This window comes from Amblyomma mixtum, chromosome 3, assembly GCF_055824585.1.
Source record: "Amblyomma mixtum isolate Tamu chromosome 3, ASM5582458v1, whole genome shotgun sequence".
Taxonomy (NCBI): domain Eukaryota; kingdom Metazoa; phylum Arthropoda; class Arachnida; order Ixodida; family Ixodidae; genus Amblyomma; species Amblyomma mixtum.
This window is the reverse complement of record NC_143014.1, coordinates 341,734-361,638: the sequence shown is the minus strand read 5'-3', so window position 1 is coordinate 361,638 and position 19,905 is coordinate 341,734. Positions and strand designations below refer to the sequence as shown.

General features: G+C 48.9%; 1 protein-coding gene across 8 annotated transcripts in view; it reads right to left on the bottom strand.

Moving 5' to 3' along the window:
* The window catches only part of LOC149349077 (octopamine receptor beta-2R-like), a 507,633-nt gene that overhangs the window by 460,337 nt on the left and 27,391 nt on the right, over positions 1–19,905 (bottom strand). Inside the window, exon 2 of one of the 8 annotated variants that reach the window (XM_089578056.1) lies at positions 14,370–18,422. The exons of the other annotated variants lie outside the window; for them this stretch is intronic. Within the exon in view, the coding sequence (XP_089434182.1) occupies positions 18,196–18,422 (227 nt within the window). The 3' untranslated portion in view covers positions 14,370–18,195. Of the gene's footprint in view, positions 1–14,369; positions 18,423–19,905 lie in introns of those variants that run through there. 8 annotated transcript variants of the gene reach the window in all.

Genomic DNA, 19,905 nt, shown 5'->3' with positions numbered 1-19,905 from the left:
TGAATAGCGAAAAAAAACTAAATTTCGGTTTCCCAGCGCGCGTCCCCCTCAACTGACCGCAAACGTCATTTTAGGAAGCCAATCAGAGGCTTCTGTCGTCAACACAACATGGCGGCTTAGCGAGGCCTGTTTAGCCATAGTTGACCGAGGTTACAACACGCAGATTGACTCGAATGTGGCACCGTCGTCTGCTCAGAATGGTGTCTGCTAGCTGTCAAGCTGACACATGTGCGAAAACTTGGCCGGCGCGCCGCACCAGTCGCCGCTTGCGAACTGCCGCCTACTGCAAGCAGGGGCACGGAGCGGCAAGCATCTTTGCGCCGCTAGACTCATGCCCGGGCCACATCCGGTGTAACACTTTGCCACCGCACACCAGCGCCTGCGCGCTGCTTGGCTACTGAAGTTCGCAACCGAAAAGACAAAATAGCGATGTTATCAGAAAGACTGCCGGCTGTACTCGGGCGGCGACAAAGCATTCCTGCCCACGTAGCGCGCTTTCGGCAACGGCGCTGGACGCGGGCGCGCCGGGCGACGAACTGCACTGCTCTCTGGCTGCCCTGGTCGTCGCTAGGCCTGTTTCACACATCGAAGCCGCGGTGGACAGCGCTTCGGGAATAGCCTGGGTTATAATAAAATGCCTGCTTTTGGCATCGCTTTACTGTCAACAGCATCGTCTCACAACAAAAAATATGGTAATTCTTGCGGTACGCTCGGCAGCGGAGCTATATAGCGGACGGCGCGCAACCCGGACTGCAACGGCCGGGCAGCGGCAGCTGAGCGGCGGCTGTGGCAAGAAATTTGCTTGTATTACAGTTTCTGCTTCTACCAGCAACTCGGCATTATTCAACGATCCTCAAAAATGATCTTTTTTCCACACTTCTTGCTCCCACAGTTTATTATTTACATGAATAAAAACCTTTAGTTCATTTTTATGACGCCAGCGGACGAGATCCAAGCTTGCCGGGCGGCCTGCAGACTCGCTGTATTTCACATTTGCACCAGAAAAGACAAAACAGCCATGCTATCAGAAAGGCTGCCTGTTGTATTCGAGCAGTGGCAGCATGCCGAGCTTTCGGCAACGACGCCGCCTACGGACGCGCCGGGCGATGAACTGCGAGGCTTGCCGGCGGCATCGATACTATCGATACCGCAGCTGAGGGAGCTTCGGAACTGGTCAGCGCTGTAAAAGGTACTACTCTCGTCACCCCTTTAACTGTGAACCTGTCCCATAATAAAATAAAGATATGCTCGATTTCCGCGACGCCAGTGGAGCTAGCAAATGCCAGCTATGCGAGCGGCGACCAGGCAGTAAATAAAGCGGTCATGAGATGAAATTTGCTTGTATCGCCGAATTAAATACTGCCAGCAACTCGGCATCAGCCAACGATCCTCAAAAATGATTCATTTTTGGCATTCGTCTATTCCAGTGCTTGTTATGAGCGTGAACAAATAATACTAGCGTGTTTTTCTGACGCCGGCGGCCGGCATCCAGGCTGACAGGCCGGCCCCGAGAAACGCGCCCCACGTCATTATGACGCTGGCGCTCTGCGCGCTCGCATTCTGCCCCTTGTCAGTGCGACGCGCCGCGTGCGGCCTGTCATTGACATCGGTTGGGCGCAGGCGGCGAGCTGCTGTCAGTCGTTTACGCCGCTCGCAACGGCACGTCGCGCGCCTGGCAAGTAGCAGTCATGCCGAGAGCCCGCGACACCTCTGCCTGCGGGAGCCCCGACCGTGAACCTCCGAACCCGGTCGTGGACTCGAGTCTTCATCTCTATCGCAAGGGTGGGTTGACTCGCAGCCCCATCTGCAAATTATGCCTAACACGCTTCTGGAATATATTTTTCTGCAGCAAAGAGCAGAAGCGCGGAGCCGATGCGCGCCGCGATAGCTGACTCGTTCGTATCGAGTTCATGTAAACAGAGAGTCGTCGAGATGGGCTGACTTTGCTCAGCTCGATTCTCTGAGTCAAACCACCGCAGTCAAGGAACACCACCTAGATAGGTTCACGTAAGCAAGGCTATGTCGAGCCGCTGATACTGAAGCCAAGGAGGATGGAGAAGCAGAACCGAAACCGAAACTGGTCCCAGGTCAGTGACTGATGTATGACAACGCGCTGCAGTTTAACAGAGTGCAATTACGCGTGCAAATAATTGGAAAACTTTGGTTCACTTTCTGAATTTCTCATAAAGCTATTATTTTAGGGCAAACGAAAGTTGAAGATATCTCTACGTTTCTGAAGATCTTAAAATGACGTAGTCGAGTAGTGCGTGTGCCAGCCGACGGCGGCGCATGGTCGTTTCATGAGCACAAAAAAGCAGCGATTTCGAACGGGCTTTATTAAATGCAGACTCAATATTGAGTCGAAATATTTCGGAATCAGCACGTCTAATGTTTATGGAAGCAGTAAAAATTAAAACTGGGCAGCTTCATTTTCTTTTCACAACCCCTTCAAGCCCGGTAATTGCGAAAGCAATATCCGCACCTATGCCATGGTTCCGCTGGTAGTGTAGCTGGTGGTGGTGCTTGTGGTTAGACTTGTGGCGATGCATCTGCTATACAATCCAATGCAATGTAATCTAATCTAATCTATTCTAATCCAATCCAATCCAGTCCAGTACAATCCAGTGCAGTCAGGCCGCCGTTCATGTGCACCGCCGTCACACACGGACGGCGCGAGATCGCGAAGCAATGTTAAGCCGCTGGTGGTTGGCACAGCTACTGCTTTCTAGCGACGTGAGTCGAGCCTAATCTCTTCAGCGTAACGCCACAATCGCGCTCCTAGCGGAGAGCGCAGGAGATAGGCGCCGGTGGTGGCACCGCCGCGGCTTGCGACGGCGCGAGTCGATCGCCCTTCTATTCGGCGTGACATCACAACACCTGTTGCGCTCCTAGCGGAGAGCGCAGGAGTTAGGCGCCGGTGGTGGCACCGCCGCGGCTTGCGATGGCGCGAGTCGGTCGCCCTTCTCGTCGGCGTGATGTCACACAGACGTCACACAGAGGCCACCTGTGTGACGTCTGTCACCCATGACGTCACACAGAGGCCACCTAAAGGTCAATGGTGGCACCGCCGCGCCCCGGCAAAGGCTGAAAGTGGAAGTAGTAAAGCTTTCGCTTTAAAAACGGGTGGGACAGCTAAGTGCGCCCCCTCTCAACACCACGGTCCAGGTAGTCGTGTCACTTTTGACATGATGCAGGCAGCTCTGAAAAGCCTTAGGCCTCACTGCCATTGTGACACCGACCCTAACAAAAGAAAGACCCGAAACGGGTTTCGTGCGCGCAGCCGCGAGGAGACATCAGCTTTGTGGAGTGGTCCTTCCCAGCTCACTGCACGCAGCAGCTTCTGAGCGGCCGGCGCCCACCGTATCGGACGGTGCCGGAGCGCCCGGTGCCGAGCTGCAATACCAGCGAGCTCGTAGCGGCACCCGTGGCCACAGGCCACCGGGCTCCCGGAGCCGCGCCTCCCAGAGTCGAAAAAGAGACAGCGAGAAAATATATACAGAAAACTCGGACCACCCACGCGGCTTCCGTACTCACTCGGTTCGGGGCAACTCCGCGGGCGCTAGGCGTCGCGCTCCCTCGATGCGGACCAAGTGGTTCTTGCAGAAACTCCAGGAAGAAAAACTTGACCAAAAAAAACATGCTGAGCATGTCGAAAAGCTCAAACATGCTGCAGCGCAATGCACCTCGCACTCAAGAAAGCATGTCACAGGTCCTAGCGATCAAAATTCACACTAGGCCTACCACTTGTCAAATCCGGACAAAGAGCGTTCCTTAAACCGAACAGACAGTCGTCGAATGTTCCAAGAGCAGGCCCCACGTTGGGCTGCCAGAAGTGGGGTTAAAATAGGGAAGATAAATCCGTTCTTCCCGCTTAACCGCGGCTGACACTGTTCAAAACCGCGCGGACCCCACCCCGTGGTCGCGTACGCTACCGAGCGCTCGCCGACCACGGCGGGCCTTGCTCTGCGGGAACAAAGGAACGACACACTGGCTGACACAAACAAGGCATTTATTAAGCATGAAATGCTTTTAGCTCCCGTTGTCGGCAGTGTGGTGACGTCACGCCGAGATCGAGAGCCAACATCCGGGCACTGAAATCCACTTATCCGGGCACTGAATTCTACTCATCCGGGCTTTGAAACGAGAACGTCCGGGCATCGTACGAGATTTAGCGAGTTTAAACGAGACTCTCCAAGCCCTCCTACGGGACCGGCATACAAGCGCCGGTTGCTCTCCAAACGAGTCACAAAAAATAACTGCTGCAAGTGTCTTCTCAATGTTCATCAAGATATCACTCGAGCTGCGCATTTGATTGCACGCAATTATAACTTCTGTTTTCTAATAACGCGTGCGAAAAGCACATAAATGCCACGATACACTTCGTTGTCATACGTGATCACTTAGGGGCTTCGCGCATCGAAGCAAAGCTGCGCAGGCGCACAGGGGCCCGGGGGAGGAGCTTCGTGTCGTCTGCTACCGCGCTGGCGCGCACCTCGCTTGCACATCGCTTGAGGTGCGCGCAGGCGCAGCGCTGTAGCAGACGACACGAAGCTCCTGCCCCGGGCCCCTGTGCGCCTGCGCGGCTTTCCTTCGATGCGCGAACGCGCCGGATCCGCTGGCGCTCCGCGGAGCGCGGCCACGCGGAGCTGTGTTCGCACTTAAGTGGACCACCCTGTATATTCTTGTCAGGCCTGCGCCTCGTCGTGCCCGCGTAGGCTTCTGCATCGTCCTGGGTTTCAATGCCGCCACCGTCACAGCTGCTTAAGCCGAGCAATGGAGCCTGTGTTAGGCCCGTAAACATTTCATGCTTACTCTACTCTCGGTTACGGGAGAGGCGCAATTTTTTGCTATAACAACAATAACGCCAGCTAGAAACAAAATACACTAAGGAATCGAGGATGTCCGACTCACCAGCACGGTTACGGGCGAATGTTCGCCCACGGTAGGGCAGAGGGAAAACTCCGAGGCCGGACGGGACGGGCTTGGCGGGAGCAAGTTCCGACTAGGGTGCCTAGATGCACGCCCGCGCGCGCGCGCCCGCCGACGAAGAGCGGAGCCGCGAGCGAAACGTCCGCTCGCTTCCCCGGTGCCGAGCCAAAGAGCCCGCCTCTCCCCGCGCGCGCGCGCAGCAAAATGCCATCCGTGGCGCTGGTGTCGCTGCGACGCGAGCGCCCTCCCTGTTAGTTAGAGTAACACAACTGAGAAGGGTGCGTTGGGGGGGGGGGGGGGGGAGCTAACCGCAGTAGGGGGTGCAATGCGGGAAAGTGAACGCAGGGGACGAAGGCGTCCCCACAAAGATTACTGACGAATTAGCCACTAACAATTCCACCCGTTTTTTTACACTTGTTGTTAACCTTTTCTGGAGAAGGACGTGTGCGCTGGATGTACTCACCAACAACAAAAAAAAGGCTGCTACCCTTTGACTCTAACCACTCAAAACTAGTCAAGCGAGGTATTGTCAAGGCTTGTTTCCATAACGCCGTGAAAAAAAGTTGCTGCCACACAGTCCCAACGAGTGTCACAACGCAAGCCCATCGTCTGTCTGATGCAGGCTTCCCAGCAGAAATGTTGAGAGCGGTCACTTGATCCGTATTAAAGGAGATGAACGGTATGGACAAGATGGGAAACAATGATGCAACTGACAAAAGGAAAAAAGTCCAAACAATGCCTTATTTGCACAAAGTGGCACACAATGTTAAGAAATTCGCCGAACGCCTAGGGGTCAATTTGCTTTTTTCTGCGCCAGCTAAGCTTTCAGGTCTTTGTGCACGAACCATGCTTGGCGGAAATAAGAAGCGTTGCACGACCAAACATAGAACTGTGTACATTAAGTGCCGGACTGAAGTGATCTACAACATCCCGCTGACCTGTGGAAAATTTTACATAGGTCAGACGGGGGACTGTGTGAACGAGAGGTTGCGCAAGCGCAGAACAAAAGTCGGCGCTGGTGAAGATGGTAATCTTGCTCTGCATTGCAGTAGATGTCCCGGCAAATGTTCCCCACGTTTCGCAGATGTCACCATCCTGGGCTACGGAAAAACACGGAAGGCTCGTGAAATCTTGGAGGCCTTCCAGATTGCCAAACATGGTGATGCTTGCGTCAGTTCACCATCGATAGCGTTAACTGCAAAAGAATTTGATTACTTGAATGGTCATGTTTGAGTGTTTGCCTTGGTGCATGTGTGGTGATTACCTGGCGGTCTGTACTCAATGAAAAATTCAGTTGTTAGTCCAGCCGTTGTCCTGTGTCGTTCTCTTGTGTGTTTCCGTCTTTTTTTGGCTGGTTTTCTCCCTTGAGAGGCCCACCATTCTGCCCTGCTCCATTACTTGTGGTAGGACAGGTTTCCGCTTCCTATTTATGTTTTTGTTGGCGAAATCTGTAAGCGCAGCGCCAGGACATGCAAGAGCCGGCACTTAGTGCGTGCAAACTAGTTTCTTATCGAAAAGGGAGGGCTCGGGCAAGTTTCTAACGGTACGAACAGAGCCTATGCGTGGACATAGGGCGCTGTTGGGATCGGTGGCCCAGCCAGCGGAGACGGGCGAGCCGGGCTGGCGCCATCGGGCTACGCTAATCAAAGGCGCTGTTTGTCCGAGAAAACGCAAGGAACGCTGGCGCGGGGGTGCTTCTGGAGTCGGCGTCGTCGTGAACAAAGGCGTCTTTTCCCCTTCGCCGGGGATGCTGAATGCAGCCTCCCGAACTGCGCATTCCCGCGGACCGACGGACTCGACGCCCAGTGGCGGCGAAGGCGGAGGCGGCGGCGGCGTAAAACCCATTGCGGGCGTGCGCAATGAGCAGCCGACAAAGCGGGGGTGGTCACGGCTGATTTGTCCCTTCCACCCACCTGAAGAAGTCACCGGTGTGAACCGTCAGCACTCGCGTCTCCCGCGATCAGGATCGCCGCACAGCAGCGAACGACCCTTTGGGCCTGCAGGCCGACCATGGTCGGCCTGCAGGCCCAAACTGTTTGCTTTGCCGCGGGCCGACCATGGTCGGCCCGCGGCAAAGCAAACAGTTCGCGACTGCCAGGCGCCAAGTTCCTCCTTGCCAGTGTATGCGTCTGTGCGGTGTGCGCGGTCACGTGGTGAGGGCGGAGCCTAATAGCATCCTCGATCGCCCGCACCGGTGCGCACTGGGGCGCCTTGGTGCGCACCTTCCATCCTCGATCAACTGCACCGGTGCGCACCCGCGGTCCTCGATCACCGGAAGCGCACCCTACCGGGTCAGTTTTTCGTTGCCCCGACTCGCACCCGGAAAATCGGCGGTTCGCAGGGGTCCAATCCCGGCAAGCATTGCGGGACGCGTGCTGCGGACAAGCCGCCTTTAGCCGTACACGGTATCTTGCTCGTGTCTGCGCACAGACTCACGCGATGGAGCAGAGAATACGGATGGTTGCCGCTATTGATGAACTGCTGTCAAGTTCGTCTGATAGCGAAGATGACATGACAATCGACTTGATAGCCTAAACACGGCGATGAACGACCGAAATTTCGTTGATCGGGTCGTCAGGCGCCTCGCCGATACCGGAGTGAGCGTCTGTTTACATTTCACTGCTTGATATAGCTGCAGTGTGCATGGCCTTTGACATGTGAAATGTGTGATTTATTTGCAGTTCCGAAAGAATTTTCGGGTGAGCAGGAGCGTGTGACCGGTGTTACGTGGTTTACAATCAAATGCACGCGCCAGAAGAAAGGCACCCTAAAGGCGGCGCTGCATGCACGAGCCCCTCCGGGGTGCAGCTTGTCCTCGATGTTGACCCTCGCCGGTGCGCCACCGCCGCGGTGCGCAGGGAACCGCGCTGGTTTCGGGGCGCACCTGGTTCGAGGTGATCGAGGACGCTATAAGAAGAAGATAAAGGCCCATCGACGCTCAACCAGCGACCGGATTCCCTAGCTGGGGGCCTGGGGAATGTGAACGATATTTAAGCCGCAAACTGTTGTTTGTCGGGAGCTTCTTTCCTGACCTTTGGTCTCTCTGTTTATGTTGTAAATAATGTAAATAAACCTTCAAGTTTGCTGCGACTCCTGAAGGCTTCCCTCCGCAGTCTGCCTGTTTCGTCCTCATGCGGTGAAGCCCACGGTCCCGAACCCCGAGCACATCCCCAATTTGGCCCCAATTTACTATCTTCACCACTAGCTCGTGTTCTTGACATCGACATTACTGATCACCGACCTATACTTATCCGCTTCGATAACAATACGAACCCCAGCTCAGCCTCTCGCACTAGGACGGTTCTGCAAAAAGATAAATTTATTAATGCCATTAAACATACCGATTGGTCTGTGATTAAATCACTCACCAATCCGCAGGTAGCCTTTTCAAAATTTTTGACACTAGTCTCAAACTACATAGGAACCTACTCGCAAGAGATGAAATGTAAAAAGGCTGTAGCCTTTTCACATAATCCTTGGCTATCAGAGAAACTCTTATCTGCTCTGCGAAAGCGTGAGAACTTAAACAAAAAAACTAAAAAACAGCCTTTCAACAAGAAGTTACACACCAGATACAAAAAACTCAGCAACAACATTACGACTCAATTAAAAGCGGCTAAACGGGCGTACTTTGAACAAAGACTATTTGAAGCGGGTAACAATGCAAAGAAAAAATGGGAAGTATATAGTTAACACGTTTCTGATAGATATGTACGAAATCGCCAAGTATCCAGGATTTCACACAACGGCGTCGACTATGACCAACCACTTGAAATAGCTGAAGTCTTTAGCGATTTCTTCTTCGCTAACGAGCCTCCACCGTCACCTCACCATATAAGAACGGCTAGCCGCATTTCATGCTCATTTTTCCTGTCTCCAACGTCACCCGATGACATTTTAACTGCCATAAATAATCAGAAAACAACAAGTCCTGGTACTGACAATATTCCCCCCAACCACATCAAAATGGTCGCACCTCTAATCTCAGATGTATTTTCTTTTCTTGTTAATCTAATTTTCAAGACGGGCATTTTTCCAGACGAACTGAAGAAAGGCAAAATAATTCCCGTCTATAAAAAGGGTGAGCGCTTACTACCATCTAACTACCGACCCATATGCGTACTACCTTTTTCAGCAAAATTATCGAAAAATTAATTGAAAAACGTTTAACTAACTACCTCAATAAGTTTAACAACCTCTCCCCTCATCAGTACGGATTCCGAGAAGGTTTTTCGACAGATCTTGCCCTCATTACCCTTACTGACCAACTAAAGAATGCAATAGATAAAGGGCTTCACGCTGCATCAGTTTTTATTGATTTAACAAAAGCTTTTGACACAATAATCCACAACATTCTCTTTGCTAAACTTGAATCAATAGGTATTTGTGGACGACCGCTTATCCTGCTAAAAAGCTACTTACGAGATAGAAGTCAAACAGTTTGCGTCTCGAGCATTTTTTCTAAGCCTCAAATTACTAATATAGGTGTACCTCAAGGATCCATTCTTGGTCCACTTTTGTTTCCTATATATATTAATGACTTGCCTAATTAACTGTCATCCTCAAAATGCATTTTATATGCAGACGATACTACTATATTTAGCTCCGATAACGACTTAGATCGTCTCATTTCTAAACTAACAATGACCTACAAAATATTATTCGGCGGTGTAACGATAATATGCTTCATATTAATACCTCTAAAACAAAATTCATGCTATTCAGCTGCCATCAAAGAAAGTTAGCCTCTATTCCGTCTATTAATATCGCTAACCAAACTATATTTCCCTCTAACACTGCTACGTTCCTTGGTGTCCACCTCGATAACCATCTGAAGTATCATGACCATATTACTTATGTTAATAAAAAAATGGCACCTGGGATACGAATTCTTGTCAAAGCACGACCCTACTTTAGCTTTAACACATTGATCGCATTATATCACTCATTTATACATAGTCACATCACTTATGGCTTAACATGCTGGGGTAATACTTACAGCTCTCACCTTGCATCAACTCAGGTAATCCAGAACAAAGCTATAAGAATTATTACATCCAGCTCGTTGATTACTCACGCGAGATCTTTACTCCATATGAACAATATCCTAACTGTTTCAGAGCTCATAAAATTTCATTTAGGTATATTGTTCTTCAGAATCATCAACAACCAATTACCAACAGTTGAGTTTTTATCTTCCACACTCACGAATTCCAACACTACCCGGTTTTCTTCTAACAACAATTTCCTCCTACCAAAAGTTCGTACTAATTATGGCAAGCAGACTGTTCAGTACTCATCGATTTCCCTATGGAACACCTTACCTTTGAATGTTAAAAACTCGCGTTCGGTATTTAATTTTAAACAGACCTTAAAACAATTCTTGATAGCAGACAGTTGACCATTAGTTTCCTTGTTTCTTTCTTTTTTTATCTTCCTTTTTCTTTTTCTTTGTAGTATGTGTTCCTTAGTTTGCGTTCTTTGTCTACAAATGTTTGTATTGTGTCTTAATTTGATACCATCTTTCATTCTTAAAATGCTGCGCTTAATTTACTGAACTCAATGTTATTATGAACAGGAGGTCCCCTTTCAGTCATTCGACTATGGGACCTCCTTCTGCATATCATTGTACACTGCTCAAATGATTGACTAATAAAACAATTCTGATTCTGATCAGCTCGAACCCACAGTAGCAGACTACACCAATGAAACGTTTGTTTTTCACAATGCGAAAACATAAGCTTCTAAAGTGTACTATTATAAGCGCTAACAAATTTTCCCAAGAATATTTGCTCTAAAAAGTGTGTGTCTTCAGCGCAAAAAAAAAAAATCCGCTGTTACCTTTATTTCGCAGCATGGAGAGAAAGCCATCTCTCACCATGGGCAAATTCGGTGTTCGCTTACGCCTATCTGATTTTCTGCTCCTTTACTGCTATGTATACAGTAAGGATATTTTATTATAGGCCGTATTGATCTTAAAACAAGGCTTCCTTGCAACATATAATTATCGGGAACTTGTATTTCTGCAGATATAGTTATATTTTAAGGCCAAGCCAAGTACGGCTCCGTTGTCTTCCCAGCATTCCCACGGTGGATGAATTGTGCACTTTAAGAAACTCGCATAGACGTTGGCGCCAGGTTTCCATCTAGGTAATATATTTATAAACTCTGTGAGGCAGACGGGCATACGAGCCAGAACGAAATCAGGAGACGCTCCTCTGCGCGGCAGCGCCAGTGGGCGTGCGACGTTTTTGTTAACACTCAGACTCCGTGTTTTTACATCTCTCTTGGCCTTCGACGCGGAACTCGTGCGGTTTCCGACGACGACAAGGCAATAAATGCTTTCTTTTTTGCCAAAACTACGCTGCATTTCAAGTATGCAGTTTCGCTGAGCACGCCGGCCGGCACAATATGGCGCATTTGTGAGAGGCACGCCTACGCTGATCACGCCATGGTGCGAGCACGCCGGTCGGTGCCCAGTTAACGAAAGGCGCCCGCCTTGTGTCTTGTGCGCTTTTCCTACCGGTTGATTTCGCATGGTTGCGCATTTAGGTTTACGGGGAGGCGAAGTTTTTTTTGGCACCCAGCAATACACAACTTCTTTCGAGTGTTATATACAATGTGGTCAACTTGAAAAAAAAAATGGGCAAACGTGTCGAAAATGAGCGTTCTCGTGTAGTTAGTACGGTAACTTAATTTTCAAGACTATTGGGAAAAAAAGACTATTGGGAAAAACTGAAAATTCGGAAACTTCTGTGTCGAAGGCTCCGTCACCTCCTTGTGAAAACGCTCATTGCACCCGCGTAGTGACAACACGGGAGTGGGCTTTTCAAAACAACTAGGAAAAAAAGTAAACTCGTAGGACTTTCTAAAAGCATGAAAACAAGAAGCTGGTGCACCGAAAATTGTCTTCCAGACTTCCGAAAACCTTGATTGCATCCGCACGTTTGTTCTTAGTGCTCCTAACACACTGTGAGCGACTGGTCGGGAGCCCGATTTATAGCCTCACGGTGCCAAACATTTATCGAGCAAAACGCACTGTTGGCCGTGCTGTGGGACTTATAGCTTTTAGGGGGCACAGAATAACGCCGGAGAATGGAGGAATGCTTGCAAATCATTGACAGATGTCATCTTCCGTTCGGTGCATCAGTGTTCCGCAAACAAGGTTCGTAAAAGGATGTTGTCCTTGTACGTGTATTTCGCCGCATTCGCGCGTTTCACCTGTTCGCACAGTTTTGTTTGAAGTTTATCAAAATGACACCTGCTCGTAACTAACATTTTTCAGCTGACAGTGTCCGGTCCCTGCTGTGAGCCGTGTTGCCGTGACAGTGGACGCACAAGACAGTGGACGCCCGGGGCGAAAGCGCGCGGGCCGCCTGATCAGCTAACTCATTGCCCTTTAGTCCATGGTGGTCGGGAGCCCAGATAAGGTTGCAATTTGGAGGGTTGCTGCACCGACAGCAATTTTGTAGGATGCGCCAGACGAGAGGAGGTATCCAACCCAGCTCATAATTCCGACAGGCCACCTTCGGGTTGGTCACGACGTGTTTCACTTGTGGGAGGGAGAGGGCGAGCGCTATCGCGATTTCCTCCACATGTGTTGTGCAGTAGCCGCGGAACGTGAGTCCTGCCACTGTTTAGGTCTAGTGGACCACTGCTGCGGTGAACCACCCCCCACGGGAGACCGACAATGTCCACGTAGTAGACGTGTTGTTGTCGACCATAATGTCGCTCCAGTGCTTCCGCACGCGCCTGGCGACGGCCATTATGGTCAGAGTGTGATATTTTGGGGGAATGGGTCGGACCCTGAGGGCGCGTCTCCAGGATTCTGGCGCTCGTACCTGTTCCTCAAAGGTGATGATGCGTTGGATATGGAGTCAGTCAAGAATGCGGCGACCGGATGGCGTTTGTGATAGGCGCGTACATTGGCTGAGGCTGAGAAGAATAGCGGGACGCTACTGCGCATGCGCAGAACGCTAATGGCCCTTGGGTGTTTCGGTGAGCGGGCGACGCTAAAGCTAAATCGGCGAAATAGCGTGGCACCCAAAAAACTGCCCCCCACACCCGCCGAGTTCTGGAAAGCAACACACCCGAACTCATATATGCACTCCTCTTTGTGTTGCTTTCCACAACTCGGCGGGTGTGTCGGCGAGCACTTTTATGCGTTGCATATTGCAATCACTCAGTTCAGCCATTGGGCGCGGCCGGGCAGCCACCATTGACCTTGAGCGCAACCACGTGACGTGACGTCACGACAGCCGGAGGAAAAGCTGGGCCCCAACTCGCGCGGTCGCGCGCGGCCGCAGCCACCACCTGACTCCCGCTCCTCCCGCTAGGGGCGCTGTGCCAGCGCGTGGCGCTTGTAGGGTGCCTCGATGCCAGCGCCGCCGTTCAGGGTGGTGCCATCCTTTGACCGCTCCAACGCCGCCTCTCTCTCCCTGCGGCGCCATTTTGAATCACAGCGGTCGGTCGGGCTCATGGTCGGGCTGGTCCCAATAGACGATATGCGAAATGCGCAGCGCCATCTCTCGACGCTCCGAGAACTAAGTCCTCCATGTTGGCACGGTACAGAAAACGAAACCGCTGCCCAGAGTTGGGTTAAAACGGCTGCGCTTCGTTTGAAAAGTAAAATGCCAATGCAGTGTTGCGCTACCCTCTCCTCTGTGAAAAGACACTACGATGCGTGCTAGAACTAGGTGCGTTCCAGCTTTTCGCTTTTCTATTTTTTTACTCCGTCCCAACGTTTTAGTAACACAAAACGCCATGCGAGGTATCATGTGTCAGCACGCGGATCAGTGCGCAGCTTTCGCTTTCTGCGCTGATTTTAAGGCGAAAGCCTTTAATGTCTGATCGTTGTAAGCAGCAGTTGTCGACAGAGAATGTCACGCTTTTCAGTTGGTCGAAACGGTCATGACGTCACAGTGCGCCAATTTCAAACGGGGCCAATTGTACTTTGGCTAGTAACCATGCAACCAATTGAAGGGACCATATAGTGATGCTCCAAGTAAGTGGGACTGAGCTTAGTTAATTGCTTAATTACCCAATTAGCCTAATTAACTTCTCTAGTCAGGCCATATAAATAAATCAAACATGGTAAGAAATTGGTCGAGCTCGGGAATCGAACCCCGGTCTTCGGAGTGCGAGACGAGCATGCTATCCACTCCGCCATGCCAGCTCGATGGTTTGGAATGAACAAAGGCACGTCTAGTGAATACGGTGTCTTCGCTCACTGCCATCCTCCTCCCTTCCCTTCCGGCGAGGTTTAGGTGTCCACCGAGATATGAGAGAGAAATACATTTCCTTTCCTGAAAAACCAATTTACCGACGAGCGAGGCGTAGAACCGAATGGGCGATGGCGTTCTATGGACTCCCTGGCAGCGTTGCAAGACGCTCTCGCGTTCCTCTGAGAGGCGAAGCTTAACATCTTAACCACACATCAGTGACCACACTTTAGGTCAAAAAAGTGCACCCCCCCCCCCTGAATTTTGACGGGTGTCCACCGAGATAGGTGAGACAGTTACTGCGTAATTTTCTTTCCTCAAATACAATTTTCATTTTCTTCATTACGGGCCATCTTCGTCTTTCTTCTTTCACTCCCATTTCCTCCGTTCCTCTACGGTGCGGTTCAGGTGTCCACCGAGATGACAGAGTTTTACTGCGCCATTTCCTTTCCTCAAAAACCGTTGCGTTGAAACGGCAAGGCATCGCGCCGAGCGGGTGGTGGCGTTCCGTGGACTCCCTGGCAGCGCTACAACACGCTGTCGCGTTCCACTCCTAAAGGCGAAGCTTAAGCTTAAGCTTAATTAGCAGTTAATTAATATTCAAGCATTAATCAGTAATTAACCTTTAATTAGTGATTTGTCATCACTTAGTAATTAGTACTCAATTACATGTGACGCCACCAGTGCCACAGAAGCACTGAAAGTGGTGCGGAAAACGCTTTCGCCTCTACGCACTTTAGACAGTCAAAGTGCCCCCTGAATTTTTTTGACAAATCTCTCGAGGTGATTTGCGTTTAATTTAAGATAAGGACTACAGCCTTTGTTGTCTCTGATCAAAATTAGAAGCCGATTTCGTGCATTTATCAACTCCCCGGTCGGGCGTGAATATATATAGACTCATACTTGAACAACGTAATAGAGAAGGTAATTTTTTTGAGCGGGCCAATCGCTCGTGCCGTGGCGAAATAAGTTCACTCGAAGAACCATATGCCGATTACTGCTTAGTTTGCTACGTGTTCAATTAGTTTTAGAAGGGCGAGCAAACTCTCTGGACCATGCGCATATGTTATTCGCGTTAAGGAGTCTTCGTGAAGCAATACACCCTACGTATAAAAACTGAGGTGCGAATGCTTTATTTCTTGAGGATTCCTATGCCTTCCATATCTGCGGCGACGAAAATCTAAAAAAAGAAGCGAATAATATAGCTACTTTATTATGAAGGAGGGACGCATTTCTAAGCTAGAAAGTTCATGCAACAGTGTTCTGAAAACGCTTCAGGCCATCAGATTTTATTATCGTTGTGGCAAGCTTCAACAGCTTGCTTCGCAACAAAGCCATTTGTCCAAGTTTGGGAGTAAGCTAATTAAGTTTCGGAAGCAACCGAACATGCTAATTTCGCCCCTGCACACACAACTTGACCAGCGTATCGAGTCCGTGCAGGCACCTACAGCTGTACGCTCTTTCTCTAATCAAGCCGCCGCGGTAGCTCAGTGCTTATCTGAAAAAAAAAAAAGACTGCGTCTTTGCTTACATTTTGAATTATATATGCCCACTTTCCTCTTGGTAATATTGATTGACAACATCGCAATACTCGCTTCAACTACGTCTTAAGCAAGACGCGGTTTCAACGAATTGCGGCGAAAATCAACCGACGCCGGGCTCTGAAACGGTGACGTTGAAAACCGCAGATGCGCATTGCACATTACAGTAAAGGAATCGAATTACGCAGCTGGTCGAGGGTCTTGTGTGATTATACTGCAATGCACGAAGCTCCTGGCGTCGGCGCGAACGAAAGTTCGCACTGTCACAGAAGTTTGTCAACACACGTGCGCACTCACCGCAATATAACCGCTCGCTACCCTACCAGATGAATTCACGTCCACCTGGGAGTAAAATAGCCATGATAATGCGTGATGCTTGAACTGGTGCTTTAATGCGAGCATTAAAACGACAACAGCACACGGTCACGGTTCGACTTTCCAACTCACTTTCGAGTGTCGATTATTGCGATCATCAGCGCCAGACTTCAAGCGAAGCTGAGGACGCAGGTAGGAGTAAGCTGGCGCTTATTGAAAGCACCTACATTTGGTCAAAGATCAGCTGTGAAAACAACGCAGCAGCTGAAGCTTGCCTGTTGAAATTCCACTCGCAAGAAGAAAGTACGCAAAGCAAACGATGCACCAGCTCGACGAGCTCGACCGCGCCAAGATGGAAACCGGAAGTTGTGGGCGCGGTGTTGCCAGACCGCCAAGCAATTTCGCATATCGTCTATTGCTTGGCGCAAGCAGCTGAGCTTCCGTTTTTCGAGGCCCAGTGGCTGCGGACGATCGCTGGTGGCTTTATTTGTTTGACAGTGCTCTACCGCATGACTGAGGAGCTTGTCAAGTCCGCCGAGGCAGCATGACGGGTTGTTGTGTGCCAATGTGCGCCGGGTCAACGCGTTAAGGCCTACGCTGTTTTCGCTTCCCCCGAGACTCCGAGCGAAGGAAAAAATGGGAAGCTCAAGTAAAGCGGGATCAGCTCTAGAGTATATTGCTTTAAATGTTACACCTCACTGTGCTTTTTTACCACTCTGTCTCGTTCTGCTATTTCGTGGTTTGCATCTTTTTTTTTCATAGTTTGTTTTCATGTTTGCGGCGAAGGTTGCACTGCACTGTGCACTACAACATTTTCCCCCTAAATCTTGTTGACTTATTTCGTGGTTTGAACCTTTTTTCATGCTTTGCTTTTATGTTTTCCTTTAAGGTTACACCCGACGGTACATGCCCCACTTTTCTGTCCCAATGTCTTGCTTGCTTATATTGTAGTTCGTGTTTCTTTCATGACCTTCAATTACAGTAGGCATTAAATGAATAATTTGCATTATCTTTTGTTTTGTTCTCTGTACTCTCTGTAAGGGGGTAGGCTGAAAAGCTATGTTACAGATTTGTCTTCCTCAGTAATAACGATAAACTTTTAGGTAGGAGTTATTTTTCGAACAGCCTAACCCATCAGCACACAATTTTGTAGACAGAATAGGAAATACACGGATAGCCAACGTTAAAAACCGCATTGGTTTTTTTTTAACAAAACCCTCTATGGTCAATTTTTTTCGAAAAGCGTGACTTTTCAATGTCGATTAATTCGATTTCGAATTTAAAATTTTCAGAATTACTGCAGTTTTTTTATGACTAAAATCTAATCTTTTTTGGGCAGGTTTACATGCATGGTTTATTAATGAATACCGATTGGCTCGAATAAAATAAATATTAAAAAATATATGTAGAATTGTGTTTCACAAACTGAGGAATCGCAGGAGAGCAACCGGTGCGTATGTCCAGGGCGCAAGCGAAGTGTGTATGCGTGCGCACGCGACTAAGGCTATGAGAGACGCCGTAGTGGAGGGCTCCGGAAATTTCGACCACCTGGGGTTCTTTAACGTGCACTGACATCGCACAGTACACGGGCCTCTAGAATTTCTCCTCCAAATAAATTCTAGCCGCCGCGGACGGGATCGAACCCGCGTCTTTCGGGACAGCAGCCGAGCACCATAACCGCTGAGCCACCGCGGCGGCGGTCAGCACTTCATCGTACTGATCTGAAAGATGCTGAACAGACTTTTGCATACTTTCCACGGTCTCTTTGACCTGGAAAAAGACATCTAACTTTGTTTGATTTCCTGTAGTTCACAGAGCTTTTTGTTGATTTCCATTGGCATCCTTTCTCTTAGAGACTGCTCATTCTGTACCTTTGTTGCAAATTTTGAGCCTCGAGCAGCTGAAGCTACACATGTTTGACAGGTCTAACTTTTTTTTATCGATATCTGTCATTGCTTTGTGGGCAGTTTTGGCCATATTAGAACAAGCGCCTAAGTGGTAACCGTATCGGTATTCTGAGCAGGTAAGGGACGAGCCCTCTGCTGAAAGTGACTGATTACAAACCAGGCATATATCACAAACAAGCTCACCCATAGCACCCGCGATGGAAAAGCATGCGGCATAATAGAAAACAATTACAGCAACAGCACGGACTCAAGCGGCGGCGGCGGCGTTTGGCAGAAGGTTTCTTATGACTTTAATAAGCACACCAACCTGCAAAATGAAGGATTTGCAGTTACTCTTTGCCGTTGTTGCTTCCGCCACCGCCGCTGAGCAAGTGTGGGGAGCACAGGTGAGCCTTGTCCTTTTATACGCCCCTGGCTGGCGCTGTTCGTGTCGTTATCTTGCGGGGCCGATCGTCGTCGATCTTGCCACTTTAGTTCACCAGATGTATCGCTGCAAGCCTGGCCAAGAACTGCAACATGCAGGATTTGCAGTTACTCTTTGCCGTTGTTGCTTCCGCCACCGCCGCTGAGCAAGTGAGCAAGTGTTTACATATCGGGGCAGTAGTTAACAGATGAATTCAACACGCATTTCGTAATTCTCTCCGGCACCATCTGTCAGCATAATGACCTTATCAGTATTACTCCCAATAGCGAGACTACATTTCTTGATCCTTTTGAGGAAAGCAAGGTGATGACTGTGTTTGTGAACTCAATAATTGTTCTACACATGATATCGATGGACTACAGTGTCGGGACACCACCACAAGGTTGATAGCAGAAGCTCTGGCGATATAAAAATACGCAGATAAGTGTGTCAGCAACCCCTCTGTGCGCCTTAGTGAAAAAGAAATGTCATTTCTGAACGCCAATGATAGGACGAAAGATTGTAGGAACGGGAGACAATTCCGATAACCGTGCCACGAATGCGTGAGGTGATGTGTTGGTTTCTGTTTTGTTGTTTTGTACCTAGTTCTTATATAGGCTGGCTCAGAGCAATAAAACACAGTTGTTAGTCAGCGCTTCTGTTTGCGTCCTTCTCGTCTCGTCCTTGTTACTGCTGCGCTGCAATTTTCCAGTACTACAGAAAAAACCTATGAAATATGTTCTTTACCATATTGTGCCCTGCCTCACACATATCTTCAATACATGCATCTCCGAAGCGGTCTTTTCTGAACACATGCAAACTGCACGAGTATCGATAATATTTAAAAAAGGCGATCGAAACGACTTAGGCAACTGTAGGCCTATATCTGTATTGCCAATATTTTCCAAGCCACTTGAAAAATTATACATCAGCGCTTCATTGCATTTAACAAAAAACATCACATAATAACCACTTCCCACTACAGATTTCCCAAGCATCTTTCTACAGAACTCGCGCTACTAGATCAAAAAGAATATATACTACAGCAACTTGATCAAAATAAAATAGCAATTGGTATATTTATTGACTTCACAAAAGGATTCGACCTCCTAAACTATGAACTCTTATTGCGTCAAGCAGCATCTTTAATAAATTCTTCCCTCACCTATCATAAACAAGAAGTCAGCATTAATGGCTTTCTATCCAAAATAAAACCAGTTCACCGTGGCGTTCCACACGGTAGTATTCTAGGTCCCTTTCTTTTTAACACTTACATTAACGACATTAACGAAGTTTTAACGGTGCCTTGTGCCAAAATTCGTAATATGTGCGGATGATACCATCATATTATTTTCTGGCGACAGCATAAATTATATTATAAAAATAATAAATCGTGGTTTAGAAAATCTAAACGAGTGGTCACAGAAGAACGACTTGAAAGTGAACGTTGCAAAGAAAAAAGTTATCTTTAGAGCTAAGAACAAGCCAGTAAACCTAACCAAGGAAATAAATTTTAACTCCGTCCGCCTAGAAGTAGTTCAAGTATTTAAATCACTAGGTGTCTTCTTTAATGAACAAATATCTTGGGA